Genomic DNA, 26,673 nt, shown 5'->3' on the forward strand with positions numbered 1-26,673 from the left:
CGAACCTGAGCAAAATGTTTCAATACGGGAACCTAATAAAACCATATGGGCGCACGTACATCAGCCAAACTGTCGCTCGAATACGCACAGCTAACGTTACAAACCACGCAGTCGGTTTGACGCGAGTTACGTAAATTAACTGCGACTGTTGAAATGAGTGGTTCGGCTCACGAAACGACTACACAGCGTGACATGCGTCTACGGAAACTTCTGAAGACTGAAAAAGAGAGACTTCTGTACGCCTAGTTCGTGCGTTGTTAGCAGCCTCCACCGACTCTCCCCTAAAACAATTGGAAGGGAGCAAGCGCAATGAAGCCGCCACGCGTTCAGAGGCCGCGTCCACAAAAATAACTGCGGCAGTCAACAAGTCCCATCAGAGAAGAGCAACTGCGGCCGCGTTTCCCGCCGGGCCCTCACCCCCTCCTTTTTCCCTTTTCACCGTGACCCCTTTGCGAGCGACCGCCGAAAAACGCTTACAGCGCCAAACAGGGACCGGGAAAGGAGGGAGGTGCAGTTTTCGTTGTGTAATTTTACCATGCTTGACAGTTAAGGTGCACAGCGGCACCGCTAAATGTTTGCGACTCGTACACGCGCGTCCAGACTCGAGCTCGTGATAAAACTTGTTTGCACTACTGTACTCAGGAGTGCATATACTCATGAATACACAGTACTCATGAGTACTTTGTATTCATGAGTACTGTGTTCTCATGAGTACTCATACTCATTAGTACTCAAACTCATGAGTACTCATACTCATGAATACTGTACTCATGAGTACTCACACGTACTGTACTCACGAGTAGTGGACTTACCCCTGTACTCACTCGTCATCGTACTCACTGTTTTTTTCTGGGTGTGTGATCACTCATCATCGTACTCACTCGTGAGTTTGAGTACAAATGAGTACAAATGAGTGTACTCACGAGTGAGTACGCCGACCTATGGTCGGAAAGAGATATTCATGGATGAAAACAGTGCGAACTTAGCAAAAGACAAAGGAAGTAGAACACAAGATAAGCCGCTGGTCTAACAATGAAATTTTAATATCAAGAAGAGTCGATATAAACACTTAACACAAAAAAAGAAAAAAAACTGTGGATGACACAAACAAGCTTACAAAAGCCACGCTGGTAACATAACTAGATAAACACGGGCTACAGTCAAGGCCCACGCAGATATGCAATCTCTTTGGGATGAAGACACACGCTTGCTTGGCTAACACACTTGTCTCCTCTTTCTGCTATGTGGAACCCTTCTATATTTTGGCGGGAAGTTTGTTCACGTATCATCCCCACTTTTTTTACATTGTGCTAAGTGCAGCGGATGTAAACCCAATTTTCCTGCAGCTGACTTTTTATTTAGGCACCATGAACGAACAACGGAACCTCTACGCGACTCCAGGAGCACCGCGCATGCATCGTGCACGTAGGCGCCACCGCTGCCACCCAGCTTGCGTAAAGCGCTTCCGCGCATGTAATGCTTTCCAAAGAAACATTTATGGCTGCGGTAGCAGTTATTTTCCGTCGCTGAGTACGGTGTACAGTAATATCTTCACGTTAAATGTGAAAACAACATAGATGTACCAGACGTTGCACTACAAACATGACAAAGCGACACTGTCCATCCTCAAGTCAGTGAAGATTTCTGGAAATTCTAATTCATGAGAGGTTGCCTTTGCCCTTCGGGTGTTCGACTTCACATCCCAGGGCCTCGGGCAGATATTGATGATGTTTACAACACCTAAGGCTGGTAGCAGGGAAACGCACAGCGTTTAGACATGGAATAAAGGCATTGACCATTCGCATTACTCCACGGAGCTTACCCAAGTAAACACGCATTCAAAAGAAATTATTTGAGCTGAACATGCTCCTTCACTTTAGCAATCTACCTTCTCTAGTCGAAAAGACGAACAAAACATGAGCAAGTCGGTACAAGTGATAACCTTACTTTGAATGTGCATGTACGAGTGATGGTTGTATATTTTTTCGAGATGACCTAAACAGTTACAAATGATAGACAACTCAACACTGTATTTCTAGACGCCATCTCTACCATCTCGCAGTTCTTTCCAGATAATTCTTCCAGTCTTGTCATTTCATGCAATGGCAACAGCTGTTTGCAAAGGCTGTTTACAGTATCTTGGGCTGTAACCAAATTTTCCCTTTGCATTTTTTGCGGGTGAAACAGGATATATGATGTGCCACTCCCCAGTGCTCGCTATCAGCTTTTGTCCTCAGCTACCATTTTGTGCTGACAAAGGTACAATTGCATCTTAAGCTTCCACCCACAACCCGAAATATAGACTAATTCGCCTGCTGACAACAAGCGCTCCTAATGATTGCCTGGTGCTGCACAAATCCAACACCCCATGAGCATGGCTAACCCCCAAGTTGTTGGGAATCAAAAGGAAAACGAGGGGTTCCGTCAGTTGCCGCACACAAGCAGCCTTACATAAACCCACAGAGTGAACGTCCAAGCTTCTGGGCACCAGAAACGTAAACAAAGCACCTCGTCACACGCCACAGACAACCATATGAGCCAGTGCTCATCGGTTTTATCACAGTTCCTCTACACCGCTCGTTTCGTTGTCACTGCAGTCCCTGTAGCTGCTGGTGTCGGAACCTATAGGAAATACGACGTTGTCGAGTCTGCTGCCGATTGCACCATCCCGCTCTCAGGCCTCTTTCTCAAAACGCTCCATATGAGCCCAGTCCAGGACCCAGTTTTCTGGAGTCACGAGGGCGGTGGCTTCGTTGAACAGTTGTTCGACTCTTCCTGACCTGGCTGCACACCATTTCAACAGGGTTGAATTCACAGTGGTAAGGAGGAAGCCGAACAATGTCATTGCCAGCAACCTTGGCCAGGGTTTGAATCGGGTATCCAAAAAAACTTGTGTTTGTTTTCGTTAACCAGCTTAAGGATATCGGGCCTCCACTGGTAATAAGACCAAGGGAGGTTTATTGCAGTCAAATAAGCCTGAATGTCGACCTTGCGCGGCGACGTCTAGGGCAGCTTTCCGGTCTGAACACTGTGGTACGGAGCATTGTGCATGGCAATAACACTCCGTAGCTCAATGTTGGGTAAAATTTGTTCTGCGAGCCACTTCTCAAAGCGTGGGCCATCCATTTCACTATGGAAGTCAGTGGAAAAAAGGGCCCATCTTCCCGCGAGGGGGACTCGAGTAAATGCGTCGCATAGGGGGTGGGTGTATTGCGTTAACGTTTATTGTTTGGGGAGTTGGTGGTAGTGAATGCGTTGTATCAGCAGCTTCTTGACGTAGTTTGAATGAGTCAAGGATAGAAGGCGCGTTCGTAGCCTTCCATTCTGTGTCGGTTTTGTGGTGCAGTGGGAAGAGCACCATGTACCTCGCGTTCCGACCACAGGTAGTGAATGCGTTGTATCAGCAGCTTCTTGACGTAGTCTGAATTAGTCAAGGATATAAGGCGCGTTCGTAGCCTTCCATTCTGTGTCGGCTTTGTGACGCAGTGGGTAGAGCACCATGTACCTTGCGTTCCACCCGCAGGGTCGTGGGATCGAAACCAGGCGCCGGTAAGTATTATTTTTTTATGTAGTGTAGGGGGAGGGGTGCGGACCTGTTGTTGAGAGCGAGGAGGGTAGCGTGATGCGGGAGAGGAGGAGTGGGGGAGAGGGCGCACCTGGAACGGCTGTTGCGAACGCCGAGGCACGCCAACGCAGGGGGACATTGTGAGTTAAAGAAATGCTCTGCATTTAAAAAGGGTTATTCCTCAGTGCCGTGGTCATGAACAATATTGTTGCTGTTCACCAAGACCAACCGAGCAACAAAATTAACTGTTCTTAGAATGTACCTGCCGCGGTGGCTCAGTGGCTAAGCTGTCGCGCTGCATAGCACGAGGTCGCGGGTTCGATTCCCGGCCGCGGCGGCCGCTTTTCTGATGGAGGCGGAAAGCAAAACCCCCCGCGTGTACGAGATTTCAGCGCACGTTAAGGATCCCCAGGTGGTCAAAATTAATCCGGAGCCCTCCACTACGGCGGGCCTCATCGCCTGCATTGCGTCAACCCTACAATCAAATCAACTTTTCTTAGAATCTAAATGTCAAAGCATTCCCTATTGTTAAGAAATCATAGAGAAGTTCTTTAAGCCATCAGGTTCGTCCTTGTTCTTGATGCATCCCACGTCTGCGATCGCGCACTAGCAGACACCACGGGACACAGTTCCAGGACAGCTCTGTGGTCTCTTTCGATTTTGTAGACCCATCAATTGATTAGTGCAAAGAGCAATTCTGTGTTTTTTACATGATGTTGTCGTGTTATCGCTAATTGACATGCGGCTAAGGAACCTTAAAAAACTTTGCGAAGTGCTCAAAGTGGAGCTTCCAAAGAAGTTCAGTGATGGCATTCTCACGTGTTCTTACCATCCTTATCTGGCAACGTTCGCGAAAAGAGAAAACGAAGTAGTGTCTAAGAACTCAGATGTTCAAAAACTTTGCGTGGGGCCTGAAAACTCACCAGCGACCTGCATATTTCAACTGTTTGTTCAACCAGGAGAGAATTCGGGGTTCTTGCTCATTGCTTTCGCTGGAGGTGTAGTGGCTGTATGCCTTTGCGACACAGTCACCTTGGCGGGAGTCAGGTGCCTAAAAGCTTCGCACAATGCATCACACACGTTCTTGATATAATAAAATTAGTTCGAGGACGCCAGTGTCGGTGGCGAGGGGGGCGTACGTTATAGGTTACAGTGAACGCTTCAAGGCACGCCGTCCGTTAAATCCGCATTGCTCAGGCTGGGGCCTACGCAAGTCGCGGCCCTTGAAACAAACCTTGGCTCCTTTCGTGAGACCTGTAGTACATATTCTTAATAATGTTTACGGAAACAACTAAAATGCAATTGTAAAGATAGCCCAATCCGAACGACGGCTTGGGATGAATGGCCCGGCAGTTAGGTACGAGGCAGCAACGCTATCACCTACAGCGTATTCAATTTTGCACTGACACATTTTGAGGGCACTTAATTAAGGGAAAAATTTGGCTCCTGAGAGAAAGTATACCTCGTTAAACTTCTAAATATACATCAACTCTGCTATAGCGTACAGGGGGACAAAATATGAAAAATAAACAATTTTGTACCGGTACACTCTGTAGACAAACGGATACCCAAGATTTTTGACCTAATTTCAACGGGCGTAATGGTATAATTTGATACTAAAAACACCAACACAGTTAAACCTGGATGTAACGAAGTTGACAAAAGTGCGCAAGTTTTCGTTACATGCAGGTTTTGATATAAGCTCGTCGGAATGAAGCTGAAACGAATAGAAAATGCTCGACATCAGTGGAGATGAACTCTATTTAGCGTACGGCTTTCGCCCTAGCTTAGGCACTACATGGCGCACCCCATCCCCTTCTACTCCCACATCCCCCAGTTGACGTAGGGTCTTCCTACCACAATAAAGACTGCCTACTGCTCCTCCTCCTTCTCTTCCAAAGTAGCAAGGTCTTCGTAAAAGCATTCCTAAACGTAAACGTAACTGAAGTGTCAATTTTGCTTTTGACACTTTTCGGTGCCTTAAAGCGCTTAAAGAACCAAACGTGTGCTGAAAGATCGCCTTTTAGCGAACTTGATACTCGAAATTGTTAAGATGGCGTTATCTTGAATATTGTACCGGGCGGTGGCATTCTTTCTCGGCGGCGGAGATGGCATTTAAAATTGCGAGCTTGTCTTGAAAAAACAAAACTTTGTTCTCTGGCATTAGAACCCGTCATCGATGAACATATATACTTCAGATAGCAGTGGAGGCGTGCGACTAACAGCCGATATGCAGGCGGGGAAAATCAAAACTTACGTCTCGAACTGATACCGCACTCGCACGTGGAAATGCACGGCAGTTCGCGATTCTGGTGAAAATAAAGGGGGTTGCTACCTGGTGTGGTGTCCCGCCACAGAAGCAAAACCAGAAGTGGATGCTATACGTTAGCCACAAGATGGTGCTAGCCGCCTCGTTCATCATCATGATGACGAATTTTGTTTTTAGGCAGTTCTAGATGTTTTTGTAGCTGCTGGCTGCTTACAGTGTGGCTAGTATTATCTAAATTGGTGCATTTTTCCCGCCGATTTTTCACTAGAAATGCAAAAATCAACGACTGATGAGCTTAGCGACTTCGTTACATCCAGGTTAACCGCCGCAACGTATTCGTTATGTAGAGGTGGCAAGCACATGGGTTTCAATAGGGCTGAAAATGGGGAATCGACAAATTTCGTTAAATCCAGGAATTCATTACATAGGGGTTCGTTACATCCAGGTTTAACTGTACAGCGAAGTTCAGTGGTTATGTGGGCTAAATGGCTGCTTCACGACATTTCGTTAGCAAAACAGGTACCCAGGTATTTTGTGGATTCAACAAATGGAGGACAGGGCGACTGCAGTTGCTATATGTAAATTTCAGTGATGGATTTGATTGATTGATTGATAGATTGATTGATTGATTGATTGATTGATTGATTGATTGATTGATTGATTGATTGATTGATTGATTGATTGATTGATTGTAGGGTGTGGCGCGCCGACGCAACGCAGGCGATGAGGCGCGCCGAAGTGAAGGGCTCCGGATTAATTTTGACTACCTAATGATCCTTAACGTCGCCGACATTTCTTATACACTGGTGTTTTTGCTTTTCGCCACCACCGAAAAAGCGGCCGCCGCGGCCGGGAATCGGAAATTAGGGTAATACAAATATATTTGTTCCACGACCATGTTTGCGTGGTGCACCAAAAATACTTCACTTTTGCAGTTTTTACTTTTACTACGTTTTTATTCCACATAGAAAATTTTTGTCTTTCTTTTTTGAGGGTGTTTATGACGTGAAAATAAGGGGATCTACATGTCCTATGTGCATTGAAACATGCTGTATTTAAGAAAGCTAATGTAGCCGTTGTGGTACAGAAATGCATCGGGATACATTTATTTCCGTAAGGTAGCAATAGCAATAGACCGTTAGGCAGGTGTTTTGTGTGAATGGTACGAAGGCATCTTAGAGAAACACTTTGGATTAACGCAAATTCAAACAACGGGTACAGAATCACCTGCATAGCAAGCGATGCAGAGAGCCTCGCGTTATACTGCGGTGTTGCGGAAATGACGACGCGTCACTGCCCAAACACTCGAGTGATGCACCAAGTAGGTCTTTAACGGCCTTACGCATCCATGTTGCACGTGCCGGGCGGCGTATACCCAAACCATATCCCGTAAGGGCCCAGGCCGACCACACCCCCTAAGCAGCGGCGCAGCCAATGAGGTTTAAAAAATTGCAATTTTTTAACCTCCTTGGACGCATCACCGCGACGCCACTTCCTATATGTGCGCGACGTCATGCGAGGTAGATTTTTTTCTTTTTTCCCCCTCCCCTCGTTTCGGCTGCTTTTTCGGGCGGCCGATGGTTTCGCTCCGTGGGCGGGGCTGGCCTGCGGCGCTGGGGAAGCTGATGAACATGTGGTAGAAGTTAACCTTTTGTACCTGAGCACCTGATCTCTCCGCGCTCTTCTTGCGCGCCTGCAAGTTGACGCTGACCTCCGATCGTGTTCCTAGATAAGCGCTCGGCTCGGTGCTCGAAGTGCGCGCGCGCGGATGGACGCTTTCACGTACATGTGGCAATTATAAAGGTTTCGGAAAGCAAACACTCATAAAAATGAAGACAAAAATTTGTTTTTATCTTTTGTGATCGCGCTGCTTTGCGGTGGCCGATGGTTTCGCTCCGAGCGCAAGTCTGGCGTACGCGCTGGGAAGATGTAGCTCGCTCTCCGCGCTGTCTTGCGTGCCGTCAGTCGCTCATCTACCATGCTGTTCCTAGTCAAGCTAGCACTCGGCGCGTTGCTCAAAGTGCGCGCGCGGATGGATGCTTTTGCACGTACATATGTAGTTTTTGTTAACGTTCCAGAAGGCAAGCACTCCCAATAAAGTGAAGGCAAAAATGTTTTTTTTTTTATTTTGGATGGTCCGTTGGACTCCCTACCGAAGCGCAGAACGTTTGCTCTCACTCGGTGGAAAGCACACTCGTACGTCAGTCGCTCGTCTGCTGCGAAAATCATCGAGCGCGTTATTCGCCATACTCGTCTGTGCATCGCACTCGCGCAGAACTGCCCATCACAAGGTCCGTTGTCATAATCGTGTGCGCCACGCGCGTCCCCCGCGCATTCACGCGATGTCCGCGAATCTTATTTCATGGATAAGCACGAGCAGCCGCTCGAGGTCGTCAGAGATGACCTCGCGTCAACAAATCATGAGTCTGTGTTACGCGCGAACCTGCCTGACGAAGTAGCAGTTAACGCCTTCATGGACAAGTAGAGCGGGTGCACCAACATAACCTGGATAGTCCAAAAGGTCCAGAAACGGGGCGAAAAGTATGTTTTTCGATACGAAGCTTTGTAGTACGCGAGGCTGCGTTTTGCAACTTCTGTTGTACTATTTGTATTGTTATTCTTGCTATTTCTTGTTTATACATTTGTATACATTTTCGCGTGTGTGTGGCTTACAGTTTAGGCGCGAGCTGTGACGCAATGCGCGCGAATTAAAAGGCCAGACACTACATAAATCTATATGTGTGGTCGCTAAAAATGCGTCGCAGGAAACCGACACAAACTGCTCATCTATACCCATCAGTGGATCTCAAAAAGTGTCAATTTTTTTGCCGCTATTTGGACTCCCACATAACTATCGCAAAAAATAGTGCGCTCTGCTGCGGCTTATCTCTGCTGCGGCTACCGTGACTTCAAGCTCACCCGCAACTACTGATTACTCCCAGCGAAAAGAATATACGTATCTGAGTGAGTGTAACACTTTATTAAATGAGAGGCCATGGGGCTGGGGGGGAGCAAGGATGAGGGGAAAAGGGGAAGATCACAACTCGCACAATGAACACAGTTGCAGTCTTGGTGTCCTAATCGCACAATGAACACATTAAAGTCAGTCAGTGGCAGCAAAACGCACAGTTCACACTTAAATGTACAGTTCACACTGTAGACAATGCGGTTCACACTGAAAACAGTACACGCTGCAGACAGTTTACATTGTAGACCGAACTGGGAAGTCGGCCAGGCTGCTACACCAATTTGTAGAGTCCGCTTTCAAGGGCGTACTCGGTAATTGCTTCTACTGCGCTGGGATCGTCACGGACCCGACTTACATGGTCCTGTTCAGTCGCAAGGTCTAGAGTTAAAAGCTGGTCGCGATTACGGTCGAATAATGGACAGAGACAAATTAAGTGGTAATGATTTGGTGTGCTCCCCGATTACAGGGTGGGGGGGGGGGGGGGGGGGCATCAGTGCCATTCGGATCCTGCTAGAGCTGTCTATTTATAAATAACGTATCTTATGCAGCAAAATCTGTGTGTGCATGAAGCACAAATTGTTTAAAATAACTAATCGACATTGGTAACAGTGTGAGTGGTAGCACGCATGATTACTGATATCAAACTGCGCCCTGATGGCTTCAATGAAGAGACTGTGGTCAATAGCCCTGTACAGAAGACATATATCAAACTCCTCGAGTACTTCAGAAGCTGTACAATCCAACTATTACTTAGCCCTTGGTTGGTATATATTTTCGATCTTGTTTCCCTAAATTTTTATGACCAGCAGTGCAAATTATGCAGCATTCATGACCGAGTGTAAAACGTGTACGTTTGAGATGGTATCTTCCTTATCAACGGATCACCTTTGCAAGAACGATTCAAACCTTCAATTGCTGTTAACAAATATCAATGTTTTCCTTAGTGGCACTGTTCCTGATGAACAATTATTGCAATGCAGTTAATGTTAAGGAAATTCAATGTAATACTGTTAATGAAAGTGCCAAAATGTAGCTGTTCATGCAGCTGTAATATTTCGCAAGGGTAGTACAGTTTGTAAATAATGTAGTCATGGCTAATTGGCTGCCTTTCTTGTAATCCTTACCTGCAGCACGGAATCGTGTTTTGACATCTGTATATAGTGAAAGAGCACCCAACTCAATTGTATACCCTTCTGTGTGTTGTAGAATGAGCTTTCAATGAGGGTGTTTGCTTTCCGGAACATGTATAATTGCCACATGCGCGTGAAAGCGTCCATCAGCGCGCGCGCACTTCGAGCACCGAGCCGAGCGCTTATCTAGGAACACGATTGTAGGTCAGCGTCAACTTGCAGGCGCCCAAGAAGAGCGCGGAGAGATCAGGGGCTCAGGTACAAAAGGTTAACTTCTACCACATGTGCATCAGCTTCCCCAGCGCCGCAGCCAGCCCCGCCCACGGAGCGAAACCATCGGCCGCCCTCAAAGCAGCCGAAATGAGGGGAGGGTGAAAAAAGAAAAAACCCACCTCGCATGAAGTCGTGCACATAGAGGAAGTGACGTCATGGTGCTGCGTCCAAGGAGGTTAAAAAATTGCAAATTTTTAACCTCAATGGCTGCGCTGCTGCTTAGGGGGTGTGGTCGGCCTGGGCCCGTACGGGATATGTTTTGGGAATACGCTGCCGGGCGACGGCGTACATCCGCTGGTGCCATGGCAGCCACTTCGTGGAACGCATTCCAAGGGTTATGGTCGTAGCACTTTGGTGAGACGTATCGCGCGTGGCTATCTCACCATGAGGCACAGCTTGAAGTCGCTGCTTGCAGTATTCAGATAGGCACGAAAAAAGCGCATGAGCGCAACTAAGAAGCATGCTTGCGAGTTCGTTTTTTCCGCTTGTGGTAAAGAGGGAACCTGCTATAAAGCCATACATGCAGGAACAATGGACTCGCACACCGCCTTTTGATGTTCATTAAAAACGACTTACACCAACACAGAACCCTTAGTCGGGATAGCAAACTGTACATCGCTCTTCTAGAATAAGCACATCGTTGCCATTGACCTCGTGCGCAGGGTTGAACAGTGGACCACGCATAACAATACTGTCCGTGGCGACAGCTCCGTGCATTTTATGTCCACACAATATCCTATTTTAATATGAACAGTGCTCCTCGATGTACAACTAAAAGCGCTGTATGTTGACCATTCAGAGCAGTCACCAAAAATGCAGCTATAGGGCTGCAGAAACGCTCTTAACGGCCAGCCTCGTGGTGAATTTAGGAAAGCAGTGGTCGTGTCTTCGAATGTACGAAATTTTGACCATGCATTTTGTCGCATTAGGAAAGGGTGGTTGTAATTTAGCATGTCCGCAAGAAAGCACTCAGGCTGCCGACAGTTACTACACAGACGTTGAATTTGGAGCCTATGAAAATGAATGACTTTTGGAAGGCAGCCTGGAGAAATCATGGAGAAAATATCACCTTGCGCTCCTTCCCCGGCCGTACGTTTATCCAGTGTAAAACTAGAGCTGGGGGTCATATACGGTTACCTTTCATAAATTAAGGAACAGTATTTAACAACCCGCATATTATGCCCCGATACAAGTTTACAACACAACTACACGCACATAAACGATCAGGAGTCCATAAAATGCCTGGCAACGGATGTATGTAAAACAGTGATACCTCGCAGGGAACGAAATAAACCGACGAGGAAGATACTGGAAGCTTTTAGGACGCCGGTCATTAACCAGAGGCTGTAAGAGGTTAACGAGCGCAAAAAGAGTTCGAAGTTATTGAGGCCTATGATTTACTCTCACACATGCACAGGGTACGTATCAAAACTTATGTTTTTTTTTGGCGCGTGCGATGCTTGACCGATTCAAGATTTGTTAAGACGGAAGCTCGGGTGAGTTGGTGCATCATTAAAGAGAAAACCAGGAGGAAACAACAACACTCAAGAAGACGGTAACAGACAGACACACCGCTGTGTCTCCTTGTTACCTTCTTCTTGTGTGTCGTCGTCCTGGATTGAGATAGGGCTTGCGCCGCACGAGCAGATCACAAAAAAAATACAAAGAAGAAATAGCGCGCCCACGTGAGCATGCGCCTCGTGAGGAGCGCCTTGCATCGGCCAGCTCAACCTTCGAGAACACTCTTCGAGGGACTTCGAGGAACTTCTCGCGTACTGTTCTCCTCGCCAGTTCACGTGCGTTCGCGCCTGAAGTGGGGTGCAGAGATGCCGAGTTCCCGAAGCTGGTTGCTGTGGGTTCTAGCGCCTGCTAACGCGGTACACTGTGGGAGAAATGTGAAAGGCTTCGGACAAAACAGTCAGAACCTGCCAGTCATGGAGAACTTTCAGCGGCAAGTTTCAGCCTAGTGAACCCGTGGTAACCATGGGTTCACTAGGGGCATTGAGACGTCGGAGGACGTTTACCTTTAAGTAGCGTGTTTCTTGGCGCACTCGCCACTGCCTCACTTAGCCCTTTCCGTACCGTAAAAAAAAACTGCACCAAATTTCCCGAAAAAATGTTTTTCGCTCAATTTGTAGGGCTTGTTTTCTGAATAAACCGCACCATTATTTCAATAAAATAAATTTATTTGTTTGTCTAACTGAGCAAAAAAAATTGCTCGAAGATTGGTTCACACGGCACCATTATGTCGATGAAATACGTATGCATTATTTATTTAATAGGATACAAACAATTTCTCGAAGATGGCTTCACTGCAGGGCAGGAATGTCTTGCAAAAAAAGCACCTTCAGGGATGCAAAATCACCGATGATCAGTATAGTCGTCATAACCGATGATTATTCTCGTCATCGGTCATCTTGGTACAAAATCTCATCACGACTATACTCGTCAAAGGGAGCGAAAGGGTCAAACGAAGTTTTTCAAACGCAGAGCATTTCTTTAACTCACGATGTCACCCGTTCTAGTTGTCCATCGTCGTACGCACCCCTCCCCCTACACTATATAAAAAAAAGAATACTTACCGGCACCTGGTTTCGATCCCACGACCCTGGGGGGAACGCAAGGTACGCGGTGCTCTACCCACTGCGCCACAAAGCCGACACAGAATGGAGGGCTACGAACGCGCCTTATATCCTTCACTCATTCAAACTACGTCAAGAAGCTGCTGATACAACGCATTCACTACCTGTGGGCGGAACGCGAGGTACATGGTGCTCTTCCCACTCCGCCACAATAATCATACCCACCTGCTAATAAATGATGTCATACCCACCTGCTAATAAATGATGTCATGGGACCACGTGATTACGTCTCCTCATTTAATTACAATACAACAACCAACAGCAACAAGTGCAACAGGATTAACGGAACGCAAACTACTTAACGTCGTGCGCCCCCGGAAATGCTCTGCATTTGATCGTGCCCCTCGCGAGGGCGATGTTTAGTTTCCTGCCGCAGCAAGAACCAGGCGGCCTCCTGCGCAGTTTGTGGCGCATACCCACTTGGGGGATTGGCCAGGATCGTTTCACTTACTACATGCCGGTTACGGCAGGGTTTGACTCAAACTTTTTTTTTGTGGGGCTTTCTTTATATAATTGAAAAAAGATGCCCTTGCAGGAGTGATGAACAAACAGTACAATGACTTGTATGCATGCTCACTCGTGAGGCCTTGTCAGGCTCTGCACCACCATGAACGTCGAAGCTTGGTCGAAACGTATCAATTCGCACAATTAGCATCAATTCGCACTACACTCATGGCGATGCCGTATGTTGTGGGCTCTGATTTTAACATTTTGTTACACTATATGGTGACAATACACCAGCGGAAGATTACCTCCTTGCTCTGCACCCTGCTGGTTTGCGACACCACAATTACGCCACGCTTCAATAATAACCAATTTACCATGGGCGCGCAGAACATGATTGAGTAATGAATCGATGCTGCCACGATGCCGCGGATGTGGTGCTTGAAGGATGCGATGAATATTAGCGGCGAAGCACTATGGGGGCTCGGGCTGTCGGCGTCTCCTGTCGTCAAGCCACAGGACACGCCGAAATCTCCTGAATAAAACCGGTTCAAAATAAACTTAAATGACAATCAACATTCTAAACATGGCAAACATAATAAATAAACTAACATATCTCAGGGTAGCTTGACTGCGGTAGCGCGCAATCTCTTGCTTTAGAATGGATGAGCGTAGCTCGTCTTCGGTAGGGGCGCTACAACTTGTGCGGACGAGCTCAGCTAGTCTACGGTAGGCAACGGGCCACCTGGGCGTGGTATAGTCAATTGTTTGTCTCTTCTTTTTTTCTCGTATGCGTACAGTGTTGGTACTGACGTCGAGTGATGATGTGTTTCCGCGAACACTTGATGACCACGCGAACCTATGATGCTTAGTTCCCACCGAATGCTAAGCAAATGGTCCCCCTTCCAAGCAATTACCCTCGAAATATATCCTCTCAAGAAGTATTAATAACTCCCACTTTTTGTTCCCTGCCTTCATTTCCCCCTCGGGTCCATAATTGGGTTCCGAGAAGCGGAAACCATGTTTACTCCTCACTTAGCTGTCATGTCTGAGTCGCTGTGAAAATCCCCAGCAGCGCAAGCACGACGATGTCCTTCAAGCGCCGCAGCCTATGAGGTCAGCGACTGCAAACGCAATTCATTTTTTGTAGACTATTCATTTCACACTTCACCAAATACGTTAGTGCATGAAACTTGAAAACACTGGAGCTAAGCGACCGCGGCGACCGCCTGAACGTGGCGGCGACCGCCTGAAACGTGTGATTCCTGTACCATATTTATGGACATGTTACTGCATCAGTTTCAACATCTGCGTTCGAATCTTATCCCTTGAGCGCACGGCCGATGACACGTGCCTTCGAATCTAGTGCTTCGCCTTTCCTGCGCAAAAAATTACAGGCACAGAAACAGTGGAAACCATGAGGCGTTTTTATACTTTATTTTGCCTTTGGGGACAATTTTTAGGGTTCGTATTTCAATACCAGAATTGGTAGGCGTAGGTTTCCTCGTGAAGCTGTTCACATCCTGTAGGAAAATACTCATTATATTGCTACTTTATTCACACACTTGGGGCACCTTAGGACCACACAATGTCCATCCGCGTCCGTGCGCATAGCATTTACAATCGCCGAAAATCACACAGGCAACGGCAGGATTGGAGCCTGTGTCTGGTAGACCAGACGGAGCTAGTGTCAGTCGTCTTACCCATTAAGCTACGATCGTGAGTTAGTACACGAGAGTGAAACGGCTTACTCCCTCGCCTGTAACGGTGCGAAGTACCTTAGGAACTCCCAATGCCCGTCCGCGTCCATCCGTGCACACACCACCATCAAGCGAGAAGCAAGCGAAATTCGATTTGTACCGTGAGTTGCAGAAATAATTTAGAGAATAATCAGGGTTCAACTCACGGCTCAAATCGAATGACGGTCGGGGCGCAACTTGGATGTCATTTCGAGTCCCCGTACTCCGTACCCTCGCCACCATCCACGGAGTGGAGATGCTGTCATTTTTTTATATCTCAATATTCTTTAAAAAATAGTATCCAAGGGGAGTGGTACGTGCGATCAACAAGCGTTAAGTTTACGAATATGTCCCCTTTGTGGCGTACGAGTGACTAACACTTGTCGTACGACTATTTTACATGGTGAAGGAGCCAATTTTTGTGTTCCAACAGTGCAGCTAAGGTCCCAGATTCGTCCTCGAGCCATCATGCAGTCGTGGAGAGTGGTCCTGGTGCTCGGCGCGCTCATGGTGCTGGCCGTCATGTCCAACGTGGCGTGTGCCGCTTACCGCAAGCCACCTTTCAACGGCAGCATCTTCGGGAAGCGCTCCAGAGGTGAGTTGCCATTTTTTCCCCTGGAACCACTAAAGAGGCGGCAGCGAAGCATTCGTGCGAAGCCACAGAACTTTCATGCGAATAAAAACCCGTTAGACGAAGTGTGTACAGTGACCTGTGCGCCGCGAAAGATGGAAGGGAGGCGTCGAAAACGCACTGCACAAAAGCCAACTTTCCCCGAAGAAGAAGAAGAAGAAGATTGTGGGTGAAGGGAAAGAAAAACAAAAACGCTCCTGGCAGTCGGAATTGAACTTCGATCCTTCACGCTATGAAGCTGACGTCTATCCGATGACGCCATTCCAACACGCTAGAAGAAATTCATATTTGGAGAGGGCTGCCTTAACGCGCTAATAAATTAGCCAGAAAGCTAATGCACCGCTTCGTGTAGCGATGACGGTGGTTGAACGCGAGGCTTTCTTCGTGCGAAATCAGATGACCAAGGGTCAAAGTCCAAGCCGCTGCGATCAAAAAAAACAAACTGCGTGCGAATCAAAGTCAAAGCTCAACGACGCAAAGTACAAATTCAGACCACAACCAAGGAGTCCCTCACGAGAAATGTGTTCATCCAACCATCGTCGTCGTTAGAGGGAGGGGTGCAAGTTGCTCATTGCGCAGGGCACTAATGAAATGGGGTTTGTTCGACATTACCTCGTGATGGCTGGCGCAAGCAACTTTGCTGTAGTGCTGGGATAATGCGGCAAAACTCTGTTTACTTACGCCACTCATAACCGAAGCAGTTAAACAATACACTTTATCGCACTTAACTCCCCAACCATCAGTGTCAGTCTGCACGCGTTGTGCGGACTCGCTTGCGGAGCAATGAACGTTTCAGCGCAAAAAACGTGAATGCATTATGGAAAAGACTGCCCAAAAACGAATGAATCAATTACAAAAATATCTGCCGACATTCAGAGAATCGTCGACTAATGCGCAGCGTTCTTGTTCCGCTTGTCTTGAGTGTTAGTTCTTTACAGGCAAATGTTTCGGTTTTTCTAAATCTTGTCCGAACAAATACAATCGAACCCATTTATAGCGATCCCAGATTTCAAATCTATCGGTTACAACCAGCATATTTAGTTGCCCTTACGACTTTCCTATGCTACCCATTGAAGCTGCGTCGAGGTATTCCGAACGTTATTTTAAGCGTCCTACTTTTACAAGGAACACTTCCGACACGGTCACGGTAACGACATGATGCATACGAAGTAAAAAAAAAACATCGCAACTGTCCGTAAAGCATAAAAGAGACGGCGTGCTGGTACGTTCACAGCTCTGGTTTAATCGTGACGAAGATATTCCAGATCGGCGAGCACCGCCAGAAGATTTCGTACGCCGCGACCGAGGTCACTCACTTTCCAGCCATTTCCCCAGAGGCAGAATGGAAGTGAGGAAGAAAAAAAAACGACGGACCATTTTTTCTTTATTACGTGCTTGATACAACAACACAAAATAAAGAGGCATGCATACGAACACTTCAAATTCAAAAAAGCAACACCAACCAATACACTTTGGCCGGTGCGGTTAGGTTGAAAGCGTCTCATGGTTAAGGGTGTCTGGTATGTGCACCCAGCTGGGTTGGTCTTCCTCTAGTTTGAATGCATCTGTGATGTAGGCAACACTCTCTGTGAAATAATCCTTAGCAGGCAGTCCATTTGGATTTGCATGCCTGACATCCACACGGGGTTTCCATAGGCTATGCAGGCTCAGGAGCATGAACATGCCCAAAGGAACACCCTCTTCATTGTCGGTAGGCAAGCAACGTATGCCATACGGTGTGACCGGTAATTCCTTCTTAAGTGTTCGTTGGAGAATGTCTTAATGGTGCACAGCATCAGAAGAATCCAAGAAAATGTGTTCGACTGTTTCCAGCTTATGACAAAACGCGCAGTTGACGTCGCAGGGCACAGAAGTCCCCTTGTCTTGCAGCGACGGTGTCACCGGCAGTGTTCCGGTGCACAGTTGGACGAAGTAACTTTTAGCGGATGGCTTAACCGGCCTCTTTTTAACCCGCTTTAGGACATTTATTGCCGAGCCTGCGATGTCTATGGATCGGTAGACTGGAATCGGAAGCGAAATTTTGATGACGTCTTTATACAATTTTCTACGTGGTATACTGATGAGGTACTCAAGTAAAAACCGTCTCGTTAGAAAATTGTATGACCACGCCACCTCGCGGAGGAATCCGTGTAAAGAACGTCTTTAAAGTCAACGAAACAAATCCAGTGCCCTTTCACTCTGGGAAGTACGTTGACCAGTGAACCTTGGTGCATTCCAAGACGTTAACAACACAAAACACGATTGTGTGTGGTGTTTGCTATTGAGCGTAGTTTTGTAAGGGTTAAGGCTTGGCCGAGTTAGTGCATGAGTTGGTGCAATGCATGGTGCATTGCGCAAAAAAGATAAATGTGTTAGCGTTCCTTCCTTGTCCCTCTCGCAGAAAGAAATTAATTATCTGTCCCTCAATAGTACAGCAAGTGTTTGTGGCACATGGCGTCGTTGAGGCGTGACGAGCGGCTTTTGTATCTCCTTCCATCGCGAAATTTTCGGTTTTTCTTGTGCTTTTGACTATTGGCATATATATGTGAAAAGCCTAGGAATAAACTTCAGTTGTAAGTCAGCGCTCGTGTTTGTCACCTCCTTCTTCTTGTGTCTTGTCTGAGTTTGCGCTGTTTCCTCTTTTATAATCGTAGTTTGGTACTTTCAAGTATTTGCCCGAATCAAAATTGCAAGGAATAGAGTTTTATTCTAGAGTTGAAAGTTTGGGCTGTCGGCTCCTCTCCCGTAGAGAACCATGTACTGACAGCAGACGCGAATGCGACAATACTTAGAACTTCATTGTGAATACGTTATCCTGAAAAGTAGATGAAAGTAGCCGGGAAGTTCAAGACGTGTTAGCGGCTAATTTTGCTATAACATTTGTTGGGACAGTTTCGACAACGCAAAAGCTAAATCCGCTCTTTGAAACCGTATTCCCCCCGTAGACCGCCTAGTATTAACAGGATGCGGGAATTCTGTAACGTTCACAACTTCACGGTGAACTAAGTGCTCACGACAAACAAATGAAACTTGGCGTAGTAATAGAGTAGCGTTAGCGGACAGTTCTCAATAAACTCGTTCGGGCCAGTTCCGAAAAAATAAGTGTTACAGTCGTTTTCTAACAATAGCCCGTCAACGGGCGGCGGAAATTCTGTAACGTCTATAACATACACTGTGAACTGAATAACTACTACAAGTAAATGAAGCTCGTCAATTTTCTAGGGTCGTCATAGCGGCCAATTCTAGTATTGTAAGGACCTTGTCGTCTCTCTACCTCACTATATGCATAACCCTAGCATTGCGCAAGGCATGCACTCATGCACACTGCGAGGAACCACCGCGGATTCGAGCTATTTGAGCACGCTCACGATACTGAAACGCCGTCGCGCCAACTGGAGAAGGGGGCGACAAAGGAATATGCCCAGAGTACTGAGGGAAGACGTTTATTTGACATTAACGTCCCAGTTACACAATTTATAGTACAAGAGAGAGAGAGAGTAGACTTTATTGAGTTCCAGCATGCGGGATTCCCTCCGGCCGCGCAGGGCGCGGGGTTCACCCTATCTCACGTTACACTAGAAGTCCTAGTGTCACGCGGCCCTAGACCTTAAGGCCTTCGTGCCCCGGCGCCGCTCGGGTTACTGAGGGTGTCCCCCTTTCGCCTTTGCAGCGCCAGTGCGGCCTCGAGCTGCCGGACGGCCCTTCGCTGGTCTTCTGGGTCCGTAGACCCCACACGCTGTTCTACTTGCGGCGGTAACACCGGACCGTCCGCGCTGTCTGCGTCACATCCCCAGAGTATGTGAGCCAGGGTGGCTCTCGCGCTCGCGCACACACTGCACATTTCACTCACGTAGAGTTCGGGGCACACGTGTCGCGCTAGCGATGGGGTCAGCACAGTCTCGGTTTGGAGCTGGCGCAACCTCACCGCCTCCCACCGAGTAAGATCCCTGTGCGGAGGCGGGAAGCCACGCCGTTGCTCCCTGTACCACGCGAGGATGTCGCCGTAATCAAGCAGATGCTCCTCGCCTTCTTCGGTCGCCGTCGCGTCTTCGGAGGCGGGCGCGGCCGCGGTCCGGCACGTGGCGAGACCACGGGCCGCGGCATCCGCCTCCTCGTTGCGGTTCGGAGATCCTGGTATCACGTCCCTACCCATGTGGGCCGGGAACCATTTTAGTGTCAGCCTCGACTTGGACTCGTCGCTTGCCAGCGCCCTAGCAGCCGCCCCGCACACGGCTCCGCGCGAGAAGCTACGGATGGCCGTCTTGCTGTCACTGAGTATTGTCCGCACGCCCGGGGAGCGCGCCGCCAAGGCTATCGCCATCTCCTCGGCCTGGCTCGCGCTCCGCGTACGCACGCTGCATGACGTGACCATCTTGCCCGTCGTTGCGGCGACCGCCGCCGCCACGTAGGCGTCCTTGTTCCTGACTTTGGCCACGTCCACGTAGACGGCGCCCTCGTCGTTCTGATGTTGCAGCAGCAGCGCCCTGGCTCGCGCCGCTCGTCGTCCCTCGCTTTCGCCGGGACCCATGTTCTTTGGCAGCGGATACACCACCAGTCTCCGCATGGTTGACTCCGTGAGTGGAGACGTTTCGTGGTCTTGTTCCTCGGGGGAGGACAGGCCCACTCGTTCCAGCAACCGCCTGCCGACCGCGGTGCGGCCCAGGCGCGTCAATTGAGCAGTACGTTGGGCCTCGCCGATCTCCGAGAGCGTGTTGTGCGCTCCCAGAGATAGCAAGGCCGTCGTCTTGGTGCCATTGAGCAGGCCCATGGCACCCGCATACGCCTTGCGGATGGCCGCATCGATTCGCTTCCTCTCCGCTTCCGTCCACTTGTGAAATGCCCCCGCGTATGCTGCGTGGCTAACTGCAAATGCCTGCAGCAGTCGCAGGAGGCTCGCTTCTCGGATTCCTCGGGACCTCGACGTGACCCTCTTGACGAGTCTCGTCGCTATCCCGATCTTCGTTACTATGTGGTTGGCTGCCGTCCCGTTCGTGCGGTGGGCGTCCACGTACATGCCCAGTACTCGGAGGCTCTGGACGTGCGGGACCGGCGTGCCGTCGCTGGCTCGGACGACTATGTTGCATGCCGCTTCTTCCGCGGCCCGCTTTCTCCATCTTCCCGGTGGTGGGAGCACCAATAACTGGGACTTCTGTGGCGAGCACTTCAGCCCCGTGTCTCTCAGCGTGGTCTCCACGGCGTCGATCGCTGCCTGCAGTCCGGCCTCGATGTCGCCGTCGCTGCCGCCCGTCGCCCATATCGTGACGTCGTCGGCATAGATGCAGTACCGGATCTTCGGCCCAAGCGCGTCAAGGCTCTTGGCGACGTCGATCATCACGATGTTGAATAGAAGCGGGGATATCACGGACCCTTGCGGGGTTCCGACGCTTCCTAGCTCCCTCTCTTCGAGTCGTTCGCCTCCCACCTCTAGCCTCGCCGTGCGACGAGTGAGGAAGGATCTTACGTAGTCGTACGTGCGCTTGCCCATGTTGAGCTTCGCCACGCAGGCAAGGATGGCCGAGTGCTCCACCTTATCGAAGGCGCTCTGCAGATCCAGGCCGAGAATGGCCCGGTTGTCTTTCTGCGGAACGCCTCCGGCTGGTTCTAGTACCTCGCGTTGCAGCAGCAACATCGCGTCTTGCGTCCCCAGGCGAGACCGGAATCCCAGCATGGAGTCGTTGTAGTGACCGTTCTCCTCCAAGTACCGCTGCCACCGGTTGTTGAGGACGTGCTCCAACACCTTGCCCACGCAGGACGTGAGCGAGATGGGGCGCAGGCCCTCTATTCCCGGCGGCTTGTTGGGCTTGGGCAGTAGTATAGTCTTGGCCGTCTTCCACTGCTTGGGAAGGCTTCCGCTCGTCCAGCAGGCGTTGAAGTACTTCGTCAGGGCCGAGACTGCAGCGTCGCTGATATTACGTAGAGCCTTGTTTGTCACTTTGTCCGGTCCCGCGGCTGAGCGACAGTTCAGGGCGTTCGTTGCCTGGCGCACCTCCCACTCCTCGATCTCGCGGTCGAGCAGTGGGTTGGGCGCGCCGTCGTATTCCGGATGCTCCACGTGGTTTGTGGCCGGGAGGTACTTGTCGTTTAGCCGCTTATGCATCTCCGCCTCGCCTAGCTGGTTGGCCGCGGCGTGGAGGATCTGCGACATGCGGTGTCGTTGATGTTCCTTACTCTTGGTCTCGTCCATGAGGTGGCGCAGGAGGGCCCACGTGCCTCCCCTATGGAGTTGGCCGTCCGCTTCGCTACACATGGCATACCATTGCTGGGCACATAGTTGGCGGCTGTAGCGCTCGATTTCCTTCCCGAGTGCCGCGACGCGTTTGCGCAGCGTTCGGTTGTGCCTTTGTCTTTTCCATCTTCGTTGTAGCGATCTCCTCGCCTCCACGAGATGGGCGAGGCGCGGGTCCACCCGATCGGCTTCCTCCGGTACCTCGACTTCGGTCGTGGCGTCCTTGGCGGCGGAGACAAGGCTCGCCGACCATCTCTCCACGTCGTCCACCTCGCCCAGATCGGCTTCCCTGAACTTGTACCAATCGGTGAGGAGCTGACGTCGTTTGGTCGTTCCGTCGACCACGCGAGCGTGGGCGAGCGGTATCGTGACTTCGACGATGTGGTGGTCGCTTCCGAGATTCCAGCCCGTGTTCTTCCATCGAGCAGTCCCGCCTCGCGGCAGGTGCACGAACGAAAGATCGGGCGTGGTGTCTCTGGCTGTCGACGTTCCGATTCGCGTTGGTTGTGCCGGGTCGGTGAGCAGCTCGAAGCTCGCTTCCTCGGCGTCTTCCAGTAATCTCCTTCCCTTCACCGTTGTGCGGGTGTACCCCAGTTCCTCGTGCGGTGCGTTGAAGTCCCCGCAGACGACCGCCGCGGCCCCAGAGCCGTGGGCGGCGTCGCGGATCTTGTGCAACAGGGTCTTGAATCTTTGGTTTCCGTGCTGTGGGTTGCTATATACATTCGCTATGTACACCGTGGTCGAAGCCTTGTTCTTGCCTCTTCCCTTCTTGCCCGCAATGATGATTTCCGTCACGTTGGCTTCGATGGCGGAGTCTTTGTAGTTTAGGATTTCGTCCTTGCCTACGCTCGTGATGCCTTTCCTCACAAACGTGCACACGCCCTGCGCGGCGCCTTTCCCACAGGTGCGGGCGCTCGGCGGGCGGGCGTACGCTCGGTAACCCGGTAGCGAGGTGGTCTTGGGGTCTTCAGCGTGTGTTTCCTGGATCGCTATCACGTCGGGAAGCTCCTTCTGATCAAGCGACCGCAGGTGCTGTTGAAGTACTGCCTTGCGGCACCGGTAGCCGTTAGCGTTCCAGTGCCACACCACTATCCGATCTCCTTGGGGCCGTCTATCCATGTTTGGGTAGGGTTTCCATCTGAATTTGGGCTCCTTTACCAATCATGTTGAATTGGGTCACTATGAAGTTCTTGAGGTCCTCGATGGATTGCTTCACCTCGGCGAATTCTTTCTTTACCTCAACAAATCCTCTCTCGACTTTGATCTCCAGGGCGCCCACCCGTGCGGTGAGGGAGCCAATCTCCCTGTCGTGTATCACCAGGCGCGCGTTCATCTGCCTGATTCTCGTTTCGTAGTCGAACCCGCCGCTAGATGGCGGCGCCGGGTTGGTGATGTCCTCTTCTTGCTGGAAGCTTTCGTCCTCGCTGTCGTTGAGGGGAGCCGGGGCCCGCTTCTGAAGCTTGGGTGGTGTTGGTTTGAACGTCGGCGTTCGCGGCGGCGACGGCATTTTCGGTGATGCCGGTGGCGATGATGTTGCCGTTGGTAGTGTGATCTTCTCGACCGGTGGCTTGGCGCCCAGCGCCGTAAAGCTGGCCGGCTTCGGTGCCGATCCTAGCGACCACGTGGGAGTCGCCTTCTGCCGTTCTTGTGCAGCCAGGAGCTTGTCGATAGTCTCCTGCTGTTTCTTGATAGTTTCCTGAAGTACTTGGATAGTGTTCTCCAATTGCTTCATCCTTTCTCCTTGCGGGGAAGCTTGCTTGGCCGCTGGCATGGCCGGTCTGCCGTTCGTTTCGCGCGCCCCGCCCGCCCGCGTGCCGCCGCTAGGGGCGCCCCCGACATTCCCGCCAGGGGCGTCACCGTTGCCGCCGCGCGCGGTCGCCACGGTCGCCCACGACCTTGAGCTGCGTGACGTACTTCTCTTCCGTTCACTGCTCTTCCCTCTCTCCTTGCTCTTTCCCCGGCTTGCGCTGCGGCTCTTGTGACGTGTTGTTTGTGCGCCAAGTTCGGGGAACTCCTCTTCTTCGGGAAACCGGACTTTGATCGCCTGGCCGGCAGATTTTGCCGCCTTTTCGGCCGCCATCTTGCGCTCTTGCTCGCGCTGGCGGACTAGGAATGGAGTCTTGAACCTATTCTTACAGTTACCGGTGCCCGAAGCGTGCAGGCCTCCACACAACTTGCAGCGCGGTCTGCACTCCTTCTCGTGGTTTGGACCCGGGTTGGATCTTCCACATGCGAAGCACACTTTCTCGTTAGGGTTAGGGCAGACATCCTTTCGGTGGCCGACTTTGCCGCACGTGCGACACACTTCTTTATGTTGCCTGTACAGTCTGCACCGTACTATCATGCCCCCGAATATAACGTGCGAGGGGACTTTGTTACCCTCGAACAGGATAATTACCGATTTGGAATTTCCTATTCTCTGCGCTGCCAGTGCCGTTGGGTTGCGTTCGTTCACCACAGCGTTGTGGATCACCTCCGCAGAGTGTGCCTGCGAGATGTAGTCAACCACTCCTTTGGCCGTGTTCTCCGGCGCCACGCGGTACGCAAAGATCTCGAAGTTGCGTCCGCCTATTGCGATCTCCCGCACGCGGTCGTACAGCCCAGCGCGTTCTTCGCTGGCCGTGCCGACCACGAAAATGTTCTGCACTACGTTCGGACACACGATGTCCGCAAGAAAGGCGTTCGACTCCATCCTAGCCGCGACGGCCATAGCCCGAAGTAGCTCGAGCGGATCGGTCTTCCCTACCAGCAAGCCGCCACGTGGCCGCACAACCACTTTGTGCTCTCCGATAGGCATGTTGGGCATGCGAGCCGCTTTCGAAAAGGCGACGTTCAATTTCTGGGCAAACTGCGCTCTCGTAGGTTGAGACGACGAAGAACGCTTACCGGTTTGCTTGGCCTGCTGCGAAGGCGCTTGCAAAATCTTCTTAGTCGACCGACCGCGCCGAGTGGCGACGACCCAACCGTTGTGGCTCTCCGACGACGATTCCTCGCCGAGCGGCGTTCCACTCATAGTTATAACCGTGCGGCCGGAACCGCGGTCCAAAAGTCCATCACAATCCACCGCTGGAGTAGTATCCATGTCCGGTAGAGGCTCCGATGACGACATCTCTTCGCGGATGAAGTCCGAAACAGTCGCCGATGCGGCCGAGGCCGCTCCCGTACCACGCCGGCCCGTTAGGCTTAGTGCGGTCGCCACCTCGGTTTTCGGAACTGTGGGCGTAAAATGCCCAAAAGTCCACCGATTTTCAAAATTCTTTCAGCAGGTCGTAGCGGAGATCAAACTGAATCTTTACACACGTTTCCGGTCAAGATGGGGCAAGTAGAACCGCAGATCTTCTTCATCCCGTGTGGAGCCGATGCGAAGCACGTCCGATCGCCTCTGACGCTCGCAGCGCCCCCTTTATAGTAAAAGTACGCACTTCCCTTGAGGTGAAAGAGGCGATGGGGCGCCACGCGCAAGTGTGCGCGTCGTCGGCGCAAAGCCAGTCGGCTCTTCGGTCAGGGCAAATTCTGGGGTGCGGGCATGTTGTGCGCGCGCGCATCGCTGTGCTGGCCAGATCGGCTCGCAGCAGCGAGGGAGACGGGGCCCATTCGCTCACAGGCGCCTACCGCACGGCGTGATCGTCGAGTGGTAGGTATGGCCTTACTATATGTGAGCGTAGGGACAACAGGAGCAGCCTTAGGCACGGGCGGCAGCTGGAAGGGCTGGTGGGCTTTCGCCGGCGCAACAGAGTTGCAGCCGGCTGGTAAAGAAAGCGTCACATACCTTCGGCCAACGCCTTCGGCGTCCTGGAAGCGTCTCCCCGAACGGATCCCCGCGCAGGGCGCGCGTTCGCGTCCCGGCGAGAGGAGGGTTCGGGAATCGTTCAAACGGACCAATTAGGTGAGGTTAGCTCAACTACCAGGGCGGAGCACTTGCTGCGCGACAGTGTTTTATCGCCGCAACCGTCGCTGCAGCCTTTACCTCACGCAAGATTTTGATAAGACGGCTAGGCTCTACACAGTGGCGCCGAGACGAGCCGGAATTTCGAGGAGAGAGGGTAAAAGCGCCGCACAATCGCACAAACCCCCTTAGCGAAAAGTAATACGTTTGAAATACGTACGAGTACGCTTGAAGTGCATTTTAAATATGCTTTGTATTTGTAAATGTATTTTAAGTGCATTAAAAATTGCATTTTCTTAATTTTTAGTAAATATTGAAAATACATTATTGAAAATGCGGGAAAAATACAGTGCTTTTAAGTACCCTCCAAATAGATTAAAAATGCACTGAACCTCACGAATGTGCGCTTAAGGCATTCAGAATATATTGAAAATGGATTTCTTCCCGCCCAACGATCATGGTGTAAATGCACTGTAAATATTATAAAAATACACTTACCCAACTACATTTACAGCAGCACTCTGAGTATACTTTAAAAGTGTGCTGAAGCGTGGAAATATACTCCGAATATATTCGAAATATATTTCAAATGCCTTTTACGTTTGTGGAACGAACATGGTAGAAATACACTCAATGCATGAAAAATACTTCTTGAAAATACATTTTAAATGTATTCATAAAGCTTTGCCGAAATACATTTCGAGTACACGGCAGGCGCTGCTTCAGTTGCTGAATTGTAAGATTCACGTAAAGCATATCTGAAGTGCCGGATAAAATACATCTCAAATGAATAAACGTACTGAGAATTTCTCCTCGATGTTTCCTTATAATAAAATAAACTGAGAGAGATACTTTCACTTACTGCGCTGTCTACATAACTCTGCGTATTAGACAGAAACT

At 50.2% G+C, this 26,673-nt stretch overlaps 1 protein-coding gene across 1 annotated transcript in view; it reads left to right on the forward strand.

Annotated features, from left to right (window-relative positions):
• Positions 1-26,673, forward strand: part of Sifa (neuropeptide SIFamide) — a 117,629-nt gene that overhangs the window by 76,319 nt on the left and 14,637 nt on the right. Inside the window, exon 2 of the mRNA XM_077705620.1 lies at positions 15,464-15,625. Coding sequence (XP_077561746.1) covers positions 15,499-15,625 — 127 coding nt within the window. The 5' untranslated portion in view covers positions 15,464-15,498. The remainder of the gene's footprint in view (positions 1-15,463; positions 15,626-26,673) is intronic.

The sequence above is a fragment of the Haemaphysalis longicornis genome, unplaced genomic scaffold, assembly GCF_048455015.1.
Source record: "Haemaphysalis longicornis isolate Haplotype H1 unplaced genomic scaffold, Haemaphysalis longicornis Haplotype H1 scaffold_4, whole genome shotgun sequence".
In the NCBI taxonomy this organism is placed as follows: Eukaryota; Metazoa; Arthropoda; class Arachnida; order Ixodida; family Ixodidae; genus Haemaphysalis; species Haemaphysalis longicornis.